Source organism: Anolis sagrei, chromosome 1 (genome assembly GCF_037176765.1).
Source record: "Anolis sagrei isolate rAnoSag1 chromosome 1, rAnoSag1.mat, whole genome shotgun sequence".
NCBI lineage: Eukaryota > Metazoa > Chordata > Lepidosauria > Squamata > Dactyloidae > Anolis > Anolis sagrei.
In genome coordinates, this window is record NC_090021.1 from 237779974 (window position 1) to 237793131 (window position 13158).

General features: G+C 42.3%; 1 protein-coding gene across 3 annotated transcripts in view; it reads left to right on the forward strand.

Annotated features, from left to right (window-relative positions):
- Nucleotides 1–13158, forward strand: part of RIC8A (RIC8 guanine nucleotide exchange factor A) — a 35771-nt gene that overhangs the window by 18239 nt on the left and 4374 nt on the right. For all 3 annotated transcript variants that reach the window (XM_060770410.2, XM_060770420.2, XM_067462556.1), the window contains 4 exons: nt 1746–1840; nt 3577–3727; nt 5930–6025; nt 8585–8729. In XM_060770410.2, the coding sequence (XP_060626393.2) occupies nt 1746–1840; nt 3577–3727; nt 5930–6025; nt 8585–8729 (487 nt within the window). The remainder of the gene's footprint in view (nt 1–1745; nt 1841–3576; nt 3728–5929; nt 6026–8584; nt 8730–13158) is intronic.

Consider the following 13158-nt stretch of genomic DNA (forward strand, 5'->3'; position numbering starts at 1 on the left):
TGCTTCCTTTCAGCTTTGATTCCTTTGGATGTATTCTGTGAGAGTGCTTACATACTTAGTCAACCCACCACTTTCCTGCATTGACTGACTCATAAACATGTTTGTTAGGTACACAAAGGCACAAATCTGTTTTAACAACAGAAGAGAATGACTCACTGGTAACAACGTCTCTATTTCTAAAATTGTGTGGCAACACATTTGCTTCTTTTGCTCTAAGATGGGGAGGCAACCAGTGTCCTTTAAATAGTTTGAACTAGATTCTCCTTAGAGCTGATGAACGACATCTGGGGAAGAGAAACAGATTGCCAAACCCACTCTAAAAAGTGGTAAACTTCAATATGTTACAATCTGGTGGAATGTGTTTATCAGTAGTATATAGTTGCAAGGGAGGAGCCCCCGGTGGCGCAGTGGGTTAAATGCTTGTGCTGGCAGGACTGAAGACCAACAGGTTGCAGGTTCAAATCTGGGGAGAGTGCAGCTGAGCTCCCTCTGTCAGCTCCAGCTCCCCATGCGGGGACATGAGAGAAGCCTCCCACAAAGATGGTAAATACCAAAACATCCAGACGTCCCCTGGGCAACATCCTTGCAGACGGCCAGTTCTCTCACACCAGAAGCAACTTGCAGTTTCTCAAGTCATTCCTGACATAAAAAAAAAAGCTGCAAGGGAAAGGAAAATTAAATGCTTGTTAAATATATGTGTAGCCACAGTTAGGATAAGGCCCCTTTTCTACCTATTTTAGTAATTGAATTGAGAGCATAACAATTGATTATGTGGATTACAGTATATGTGGGACCTGTAACTATGATTTCATTGCTCTATATCTGACAAAATGGGTCCTCTTCAGGCATTTTCTAGTGTGACTCTATGGTATTCTTTGGCTGGAAGGGTTTTATTTCAATAGAGTGCTATTATCTGCAGTATCACATATCCAAGCAAAGACTAGGTATGTATTCCCCATGAATATAGGGGTCTTACTGTACATCATAGGAGTCCTTGAAGTGCAATGGATTAAACCCTTTTGCTGGCAAGACTGCTGACGGCCAATTTTCTCATACCAGAAATGACTTGCAGTTTCTCAAGTTGCTTCTGACATGAAAAAAAACAAACAAAAACAAATCTGTGCATCATAAGAAACTGAAATTGCTTTCACTTTGTGAATAAACAATTAATTGCTATGGAAGATTTATTTGTGAAAGAGGGTAAAGTGTAGCATAGAGTCACGTGAGAGTTAAGAACTTGCTAGAGAGGGTTTTCATCATTTGCATTTATTTTTATTTTTTATGATTAAGACTGATTTTTGCATAAACAGGTTGGAATCTGTGTTGAAAATTAGTCTTTTTGCTATCTAGCTTTAATGTTGCATTTTTGTTCAGTTTGATATATGATAGAGACAGATGGAAAGAAGGGACAAGGTAAAAGAAACCAGCCGTCTCCAACTAATCCATTCAGACATTTTGTTGCTGTGCTTGCATGTTTTTCACAAAAGTGAAAAGCATGCAAGCACGAGGGGGGGGGGGGGAGGAGCTCTAAATTCTGTGCAGAGATTTGTATTTTGTGGCATAGTATCTCAATGATGGCGATTCTGAGGTTTCTTATTTGAATTTTTTATTGATCCAAATGTCCAGAAACACATTCTGTTTTGAGTCATGTGAGTATATCTCTCTCGTTGCACCCAACAAACTGTGCAAAAGAGTTGTGTGTTTCAATTGCATAATCGGTCTCTTTCATTATGTTTTGGGGCTAGGAAGACGCAGCTCTATACCGACACCTCGGTGCCCTCCTACGTCATTGCCTGATGATTTCAGCAGATGGGGAGGACAGGACAGAAGAATTTCACAGGTAATTATTAATCATGGACCTGGTATCTGTATCATCCGTTGAATTAGCGTTTCTGTTTTGTTACGTCCATTCGGATGGCATGATACGAAAACCCCTCCTGGAACGAAAATAAACTTGATACGAAAGGTAGGCAGGAGCGGGTACTGGCTGCAAGCCTGCTTTTCAGCATCATAGTTATAAAGAGAAGAGAGATTGCACTGAGGTCTCTTCATCGGAGATCCTTGGCACAGGACTGGCGGCTTGCCAGTTGCCAAGGCTTGCCCTCCACCGCTCAGCAACCGTGAAGGCCCAGAAAGACCCTGGCAGGCCCATGTGATTTGAGCCTACATGCACAGGCCTGCAGCCAAGCACCAGGTAAGGAGTGTTGCTTATTTTGCGCTCAGCTGCAGGCCTTGCATGGTTGCTGAGCGGTGGAGGGTAAGCCCTGGGAACCAGTAAGGAGTGCCCCTTACTCGGTGCTTGGTTGCAGGCCTGCATGCATGGGCCCAAAGTGCGTGAACCTGCCAGAGCCATTCTGGGCCTGCATGGTTGCTGAGCAGTGGAGGGCAAGCCGCAGTTTCCAAGTGGTAGATGGCAAGCCCTGGTAACTGGTAAGAAGTGCTCCTTACTTGGCTCTTGGCTGCAGGCCCACTTGCATAGACCCAATGTGTGTGGGCCTGCCAGGGCCATTCTGGGCCTGCATGGTTGCTGAGCAGTGGAGGGCAAGCCGCAGCAACCGACAAGCTGCCAGTCCCCTGGCCAAGGATCTCTGATGAAGAGACCTCAGCAGCAGTGGCACAAGGTAGGTTTCCCAATTGAAGTGGGAAACATCAGGAGCACTAAAACTATGGGGAAGGGGAGCATTTGTATAGGATCACCTGGCCATTGCTGCCAATGGGATGAAAATATTCGCTTTGACAGCACTTTGGAGGTTGAACTGGACTGGAAATGGTTATATGGCTGATAGTAATGTTTTAAATTGTTTTAACTTACTGTTTTATTTACTGTTTTAAATTGTTGTTATATCTGTTATAATTGTTTTGTACATTGTGACATCGAATTGTTGCCAGTGTAAGCCTTTCTGAGTCCCCCCGCCCCCTGGGGTCTGAGAAGGGCGGGGTGGAAATGTTGGAAATAAATAAATAAATATTTTCAGATGTGGGACAAAAAAGGTCACTGGGAAAGGCACCGTTTTCAGAAGTGGCATTCAAAAACAAAAATGGGGCCATACAGATTAAACAAACTGAAACGGATCGTGATCTTATACAAATGCACAATATTAGTTATCTTTCTAAAAGAGACATTTCTTAGAGTGTTAAAGTTACTTGAACATGAAAAATCATTATGAGTTAACAGTCATTTGTGAAGTTTGCAGTCATTTGATTACGGGCTTTACTTAATACAAAGTTTTTAAAAGATAAAAATAATTTTCTATATACATGGCACTTCTCAAACAATAAGTCTGACAGAAATCTAAAATTGGCAAAGTGTCTGTTTTTGAAATCTAAAAATGGACACAGGGCAAACAACAGAAGAAAAGAAGATGGAAAATAGGACACTGAACAATACACTGTTATTAGATGGTCTGAATAGTGTTTAAGGCATAATCACAATGCCAGGAAAGAACAGTTTAGGGACTTATTCTTGTTTTGTTAGAACTCGAAAATTACTGGATACTTGGTAAGTCTGAGAAAATCCGCTCTTTCTGTGTAATTCTGATAATTATTCTTTGCTTTGTCTTGCGTTGTTCTGTTCAGTCACACAGTCAACCTCTTGGGCAATCTGCCTCTCAAATGTCTGGATGTCTTGCTGGCCCCGAAGGTACATCCAGGCTCACTTGAGTACATGGGAGTCAACATGGATGCTGTCAATGTTCTCCTGGATTTCCTTGACCGACGTCTTGACAGGGTGCGTGAAACAGATAGTTTTCAGATTTTCCAATTGATCAACAGTGGTTTTAATTTCAATAGCATCTGTGCTCATCTGTGCTCAGAGTTAGACAACTTTTGGGATCCTGATCAGATGTTGTGACTTGATCATTCTGTGTTCATTATAGGTCTCTCTGTAACTTACTGCTCTCTCAGAAAGCTGTGATAATAGCAATAAACAGCGGTAGTGAAGAGGCAGCAACACCATATGCTAAAGGATGTTATGTGATGTTATGAGTAGGATGTGAGGTGATTCACATGGTGAATAGAGAACATTTTGTGATCAGATGAATGATTTGAGGGATTAAAAAGTTAACTGTTTGATTGGTTGTTGAGGCATTTGATAGGCTTGGATTTGATTGAATAATTCATTGAAATGTTAAACACTTTTTACTTCTCCTTTTTTTGAGACAGGAAGGTGACATTTTAAAAATGGGCAGATCAGCTCTCTGCCTTTCAGCCTACGTTCCTGCATAACTATCTGCTCCCTAGTTTTTCTCCATTGACACACACACTTGTTTTCCCATAGCCAAGTGTGTTCTTAGCTTTCCTCTTTCCTTTTGGAGTCTCAAGAGTGATAATAGGATTCTGCAAAGTCCCCAGAACAGAAGTTGACTAAAAGAATTGGTCAAGGCTGCTTAGAAAGTTATCAGACAGAATTCTCTCAGAATGATACATAATACAGCTGGCCCTCCACATTTGCGGATTTGACATTTGCAGATTTGGTTATTCGCTGATTTGTTTAAAATGTTATCTTTAGAAATCTCTAGGTTTTCTAGTGTGGCTTTATAGTTAGCTTCAGCCGGAAGTTGATCATATAGTCATACTGGAAGACTAAGAGATTCCTAGATCCTTGGGAAAGTCACTCTTTCTCAGCTTCAGTGAAAGGCAGTGGTTGATCCCCTCTGAACAAATATTGGCAAGAAAATCCTAGAACAGGACTCCCACTAATTCAAAGTTGAATAATAATAACAGTAATTTATATAAATAAAAATGTAATGTTTCGTTCGTGGGATTAACATTAACAAAACCACTTGGCGAATTGACACTAAATTTGGACACAATACCCCTATCAGGCCAACAAGTGACCATCACTCATAAAAACACTGAAAAACACAACAGAAGAGACTTTAAAAGCCCCATAATAAGAAAAATACATTACAATGCATGCACAAAACCACATATATACACATATACACAAATATACATACATAAAACACATATCACAGACTAGGCCACAGCAGGGGATGGCTTGTAATAATATTAGTTTATTTCTACCCCACCCTATCTCCCTTGGGGAACTCAGGGTGGTTTCCAATAAAAAAGGCAAACATTCAGTGTCAATAAAACACAAACATCAGATAGGTTTAAAACACATTTAAAGGCATATTACAGCAACAGATGATACTGAAGATTATTTTAATTATTAATACTGAATTAAGAGGAACTAGGATTTGCTATAATATTGACAGATGTGCACTTAGTCCATATTGCATTTAGTGCTATCAATTATTTCAGAAATAAAATTCTTAGTAGTACTGAGGATCTGCTAAAAATGACTTGGAGGGCTGCATGCAGCCTGCAAACTAGACTTTGCCTACTAATCTAGAGTTACAGAGAGAAGTGGAGCTCCTGGTAGCACAACGGGTTAAACCCTTGTGCCAGCAGGACTGCTGACCGAGAGGTCAGCGATTCAAATCCAGGGAGAGCAGGATGAGCTCCCTCTGTCAGCTCCAGCTCCCCATGCAAGAGAAACCTCCTACAAGGATGGTAAAACATCAAACATCTGGGCATCGCCTGTGTAACATCCTTGCAGACTATCAATTCTCTCACACCAGAAGCTACTTGCAGTTTCTCAAGTGGCTCTTGACACACACACAAAAGAGAGAGAAAAAGGTGGAACTTTATACAGATACACCCTTTTGTAGAAGTTCTTCATATGACAATGTCTTTCAGTTAAACTTTATTATGAGATTAAAATGAAACCTATCTATCTTGCCTACCATCCTCAATGTAATTTTCTCAATGGCTAGCCCGCCAATATCTTTACCATGTCAGAGCTCTGGGGCTAGAATATTTGGTTTGCATATTATAAAAATTGTTAGTTCTATGAGTATGTACATGTATTAGATTTGTGCATAAGAGAACAAGGGCTTAATGCATCATTTGGCCTCTTTCACAGGGTCATAAGCTTAAAGAAAGCCTGACTCCTGTGCTGAACTTGCTGACGGAAAGTGCCCGGGCCCATCGGCAGACAAGGAAGTTTCTCAAAGCTAAGGTACTGTATTTTGACCGTGTTGCATCCATCAAGCAAAGTTTCCATTGAGCAAGCAAAAGCATATGGCAAGTGTCACCTATTTCATGAATTTGGAAAATTACTTGGAGTTGCTGTGAAATTGTCTTCCACAGATAGTAAGATGATACACAGTTTTAGTTTTTCCTCCTATAAGAGAAATTCTTTGACATATCCTAAGAAAGAAATGTCTTCTTCTCCTAATGCTACTACTGCTATATAAATTGTTTTCATTGAGTATGTGATATAATTATCATCATCTTTTTCTTCTTATTTGCTATCTGCCTCTTCTCACAGCTGAAGGCAAGGTACAACATAGTTAAAACACAAGACCATTAAAATACATATATTAAAAACATAGAACAAAGGAGTACTCAAGGAGCACAGCCGGTGAAATATGGCTTGGCTACTTAACTGCATGGTCATTCTGATGTGGTAGCTCTGGTGTAACTCGTTTATTGTCATGTTAGATTTAATCAAAATCGGATTGGTTTTGCATATTAAATGACTATGCCATTCAGATCATGCTTCAAGATTAGTTTAATAACTTGCATTGTTTAACTGATTGCACATTCGCATTTTATAGCATTACTGGTGTGATGACTTACTTTGTAATGGGAACTAATCTACACTGGATGGCAACCAATAACAGGGATTAGGCAAACAGTGGCTTTGCTCTTGTAAGTTTTTCAAGGTCTAAAGAGGAATATATCAACCATTTACTGGCAGATGTACTCCTGTACTTATTAAGTGGCTATTTTTATTTTTATTTTTCCTCTTAAAATTTTTTCCTCTTAAAATTAGACGGCTATATCTGCCCTAAATCTGGCAAAAATACAGCTGGCAGTTTTCATGTGTGCTGTTTTGTTGCATGTTGTAGCCACTGCTTTGCGTTTTTAACGTGTTTTTTAAAGTGTCCTTTTAGCAACTCTGTATCTTTATTGCAGCATTTCTCAACCTGGGGGTCAGGACCTGTGGGGGGGGGGGCACAAGGGGGTGTCAGAGGGGTTGCCAAAGACCATCAGAAAACACAGTATTTTCTGTTGGTCATGGGGGTTTTGTGTGGGAAGTCTGGCCCAATTCTATCGGTGGGGTTCAGAATTCTCTTTGATTGTATGCGAACTATAAATTCCAGCAACTACAACTTCCAAATGTCAAGGTCTATTTTGCCCAAACTCCACCAGTGCTCACCCTTGGGCATATTGAGTATTCACGCCATTGTTTGAGTCCACAGTTCTCTCTGGATGTAGGTGAACTATAACTCCAAAACTCAAGGTCAATGCCCACCAAACACTTTCATTATTTTCTGTTAGTCATGGAAGATCTGTGTGTTAAGTTTGGTTCAATTCCATTGTTCGTGGAGTACAGAATGCTCTTTGATTTTAGGTGAACTGTAAATCCCAGCAACGACAACTCCCAAATGACAACATCAATCCCCCCCCCCCACCAGTATTCAAATGTGGGCATATCGAGTATTCGTGCCAAATTTGGTCCAGTGAATGAAAATACATCCTGCATATCAGATATTTACATTATGATTCAAAACAGTAGCAAAATGACAGTTCTGAAGTAGTAACAAAAATAATTTTATAGTTGGGGGTCACCAGAACATGAGGAACTGTGTTAAGGGGTTGTGGCATTAGGAACCTTGAGAACCGCTGCTTTATTGTTTTATGTTTCGACTTGGCATTACAACCTCAAACTTACTCTCAGTGACTTTGCTTGACCCTGGCAAAATCTTATCTCTTGCCTGCCCTTTGCACACAGGCAGGGCATGTGGACATCCATTTCTATGTCTTATATTACAGTGAGCCCGTAGAGTTTTCTCAAAAAAGTTCCCGCTGTAATATAAGATATTGGGAATGCTGAATGAAAATTGAAACATACTACCATTTTTGGTCCTAAGATTTTGTAGATCTAATTAAAAGAAAATCCATTGCAAAGCAATAAGCAGCTGCTTCATTGCATGCCTCAGTAGCTTCACAGCCATTCTTTGTTCATTTTTGATTATGTGATGAACTGTCTCAGAATCTCTCTGTATTCATCCATTTGTGGAGAACTGAAGTAATCACATTTCACTTATGCAATCATCGATGGGCCTTTCTGTATGATCAGTTGATTAAATGGCAAGTGTGCAGTGTATGACACGTTTACTGCCTGGTTTCCATTTGTCTTGTCCATGTTGTGCTGCCTCCAATTCTGGAAACAGCTTTCTTTCTTCTGTACTCCATGTGTGATAGGATAGGAACATTAAATTTTATTCTTTTCTCTCCCCAGAGAGAGGTTTTACTGCTGTTGTGATTGCTGCATGAGTCAAAGTGTTGTGGCTTCCCATTGTGTATTTTTGCAACATTTTGGGGATTATATATTAGTCTATAGGTCTATTTATTTGTGTGTTAAGTGTGTTCTACAAGTCTAGTAAGTGACAAATCTGACACTGAGAGGTTGTGAAGGTGAATGTTGTTGTGCTAAGGCCTTATGAGAGTTAGTTAACAAGACTCTCTCCTTTCTCCCCCTGACTCTTCCCTTTCTCTGGTGTCATAGGTACTTCCTCCACTGCGGGATGTAAAGAACAGGCCAGAGGTGGGAAACTTGCTGAGAAATAAACTGGTGCGCCTCATGACTCACATTGACACGGATGTGAAGCACTGTGCAGCAGAATTCCTCTTTGTTCTCTGCAAAGAGAGCGGTGAGTGTCACCTTTTTCACTCCCTTACTGCAGCCTGACTCAAAACCCTATGAGAAAGGAATTTGATAGATTAACTCATCAATCTAGTTTTCTTACTTCTGTAATATGCTTAGTGCCAGGGGAGAAGGAGTGCAAAGTGAATTAAAAAGTCAAACTCATGAGTCATAAGACAAACTTAAATTTCATGGAACAAATGAGGAAAATGTGAATAAGGTATCTTAAGCACAGATCTGAGGGCTCAGAACAAAAATGGGGTGGGGGTCTTTTCCTAACCTATTTTCTCAAAAAATAAATAAAAATAAAATTGGTCTAAAAGAGGCTAATGGACAGTGTGCTCATATATTTACTCCCACAACTTTATTTCTTTATTTCTAAAAATTATGTAAGATGAAAAGTATCAGACTAGCTATAGGTTTTTTTGTGTGTGTAAGTGTGTCAGGAACGACTTGAGAAACTGCAAGTCGCTTCTGGTGTGAGAGAATTGTCCATCTGCAAAGATGTTGCCCAGGGGATGCCTGGATATTTTTACATCCTGTGGGAGGCTTCTCCCATGTCCACGCATGAGAAGCTGGAGCTGACAGATGGAAGCTCACCTTCACCCCAGATTTGAACCACCGATCTTGCATTCAGCAGTCCTGCTGGCACAAGGGTTTAATCCATTGTGCCACAGGGGGCTCCAGACTATGTATAGTATAAGATCACTTAGCCAAAAGGTTGGACTAGATGGCCCATAAGGCTTTAGCTTTATGAGTCTATGACTCTTATTATACTACTTAATCTCAGTCTTTTTTAATGAGAATTGGTTTTATGTTTGTTTGGCATTATGAAAAAATAGTAGAGACCCTTCCTTTTTCCTTCTTTCCTTCTTTCCTTCTTTCCTTCTTTCCTTCTTTCCTTCTTTCCTTCTTTCCTTCTTTCCTTCTTTCCTTCTTTCCTTCTTTCCTTCTTTCCTTCTTTCCTTCTTTCCTTCTTTCCTTCTTTCCTTCCTTCCTTCCTTCCTTCCTTCCTTCCTTCCTTCTTCTGAGTCCCCCTTGGGGTTGAGATGGATGGAATATAAATATGGCAAATAAATAAATAAATAAATAAATAATCCCTCCCTTCCTTCCTTTTTTCCTTTTCTGCTGTTACTACTATTTTTTTGCTTGCTTCTAATAAACTGGAAAAATCAAGGAGTTTCCTTAGAGTTAAGAGGCTCCTTAGCATTCAGGAGCATGTTATTATTTTAAAATTAAATCCAATTTGCAATTATACTTTGAGTATATCAAATATGGTAATTTTGTGTCAAGCAAAATTATACACAATACAGTTTGTGTTCCATAAAGTAACAAGAGTGACTTTTTGTCTGTAAGTGGTGCCAATACATAATTTTAATGTTTTTCCTGAACATTTCAGTTTGCTTGTTCATCTTTAGCATCAACATTTTTGCAAAGCTCTATTAGTCAACAAATCACTGGCAGTTTTCCTATAACAGGCAAGGGCCCCATCTACACTGCTATATAATGCAGTCTCCATTTATTTCTATGGACATTATGCCAGAGGAAGCAGTTTGTTTTTTCTTCTCTATCATGGCCTCCAGACCTTTGATCATTTTAGTTGCCCTCCTCTGGACACCTTCCAGCTTCTCAATATCTCTTTTGTACTGTGGTACCAAGAACTGGACACAGTATTCCATGTGTGGTCTAACCAAAGCAGAATACAAAGGCATGAAGGCTTCCTTGCTCTAAACACTATATAGTGTTCCCTTGCTACTTCGCATTTTGCTTTTTGCGGACTTGCTGTTTTGCGCGTTTTTGCCTCTTGGCAATGATGGAGTGTGGAAGGGGGTTTCATCCCCCCCCCCCTCGGGAGAGAGGCAGCCAATCATAAAAAAGAGAGAGAGGAGATACAAAGTAGTATGTAAATCACGGCCTTATAGCCCCTTCCTTATAGCTAGCAAAAAAAAAAAAAAGTGTGCGGTGCCTTTTGATCTCTCCTCTCTTCGGCCTCACCCTCAGAATCACCCGCTATAAGTGAGGGAACACTGTAATCCTTTTGATGCAGCCCAAAATCCCATTGGCTTTTTTAGCTGCTACATCACACTGTTGTGTCGTTTTCAACTTGTTGTTCACAAAGACTCCAAGATCTTTCTCACATGGATTGTTGCCTCCTTAAATGCCATCCCTAAAAGACTCACTAAGAGATCAAGTTTATATTTATTTATTTATTTATTATTTAAACTTATATGCCGCCACTCCCCTGGGGCTCAGAGCGGCTTACAAGACTAGCTAAAATCTAACAAAATTTAAAAGCAATTTAAAACAATTTAAAAACAACACTATCAAACATTAAAAGCCTGTCGAAACAGGTATGTCTTACATGCCCTGCGGAAAGCTGGTAAGTCCCGCAAGGCACGGACTTCAGGTGGCAGAGTATTCCAGAGTGATGGTGCCACTGCTGTGAAGGCTCTGCGTCTGGTTGCCGTTAGACGCAAGGTCTTGACACTGGGGACTTCCAATAGATCTTGGTCCTCAGAACGGAGGGATCTGTGGGGTTGGTAGGGGGTGAGGCGGTCCCTCAGATACATCGGCCCCAGACCATGCAAGGCCTTAAAGGTGAGTACCATCACTTTGAAAGTGATCCGGTGCTCAATTGGTAACCAATGCAGCTGCAGTAAGATTGGGGTTATGTGGCATCTCATCGGAATTCCCGCAAGAAGCCGAGCAGCTGCATTTTGTACCAACTTGAGCTTCCGGATCACCGACAGAGGAAGGCCAATGTAGAGGGCGTTACAGTAGTCCAGTCTTGAGATGGCCATGGCCTGGATCACCGTAGCTAGGTCATCTCTGGACAGGTAGGGAGCCAGCCGTCTAGTCTGCGGCAGATGAAAGAAGGCGGTTCTGCTAACGGCGGAGACCTGGGCTTCCATTGTCAGCAGAGGGTCCAAATGGACTCCCAGACTCTTTACCAGTGATGACGGGCGTAGTGACTCGCCATCCAGGGTAGACAGCTGGATGTCCCCACTGCCCGGTCGACCCAGCCATAGGATCTCCGTCTTTGCTGGATTCACCCTCAACCTGCTGGCACGCAGCCATCCAGTAACGGCCTCGAGGCACTGATGGAAACAATCGGGTACAGAGTCCGGTCGGCCTTCCATCTTCAGCACCAGCTGAGTGTCATCGGCATACTGATAACACTCAAGCCCAAAACCTCGAACCAGCTGAGCAAGTGGTTGCATATAGATGTTAAACAACAGAGGGGAGAGAATGGCCCCCTGAGGAACCCCACAAGATAGAGGGGACCTCTCAGAGACCAGGCCTCCCCTCTCCACTCGCTGTCCACGGTTGTGAAGAAAGGAGGACAGCCAGTTTAAAGCTGTCCCCCTGATTCCAGCAACAGCAAGGCGGTGGGTCAAGAGATTGTGGTCGACTGTGTCAAATGCTGCTGTGAGATCCAATAGCACAAGCAGCGCTGACCCACCCTGGTCAAGCTGGCATCGAAGGTGATCCGTGATGGAGACCAGCACAGTCTCTGTCCCGTGCCCCACACGGAAGCCGGACTGGAAGGGATCTAGTCCGGCTGTGTCGTCTAGGAATTGCTGCAACTGCTCCACTGCTGCCCTCTCAATCACCTTGCCCAGGAACGAGAGATTCGAAACTGGGCGGTAACTGGAGGGAACCGAAGGATCTAAATCTGGTTTCTTCAGCAGGGGAGAGACCACCGCCTCTTTTAAACCCTCTGGAAAAACTCCTTGCTCAAGGGAGCTGTTTATAATCTTCAACAGAGGGTCGCGTAATCCCTCCGAGCAGGATTTCACCAGCCAAGAGGGACACGGATTGAGGGAGCATGTGGTCGGTCTGGCTGCAGCTATGAGCCTATCGACAGCCCCTGCGTCCAGTGGGATGAACCGGTCGAGGATGGGTCCCGCAAGTGGCCACGGAGTCTCAAGTTCTCTCACTGTATCAATTGTAGCGGGGAGGTCCCGGCGAAGTAGCGAGATCTTGTCTGCAAAGTAGCTCTGAAAAACCTCGGCTGAAGGGGCCTGATCACTACTTTTTGGGACGGTAGGAACCGTAGTTAGAGATTGAATTATTTTGAACAATTTTGCCGGGCGTGAGCTAGCAGACACTATCAAAGAAGCATAATATACTTGCTTTGCCTCGGTGATAGCATGCTCATAGGACTCCCTAAATGCCTCATAAGCTGATCTCGATGCTCCGTCATGGAGTTCTCGCCACACGCCCTCCAGCCGTCTCTTTTCCCACTCCATCAGTCGAAATTCGGTGAACCAAGGAGACCGATTTTGGCGGGGTCTGAGAGGGCGTCTAGGGGCGATCTCGTCGAGTGCATTGGATAGCCTGATGTTCCATGTGTCCACCTGCACATCGATCGAGTCGCTGGCAGGCTCCAGATCCCTCAGAGCATTCCGGAACCTACTGGGTTCCATAAGTCT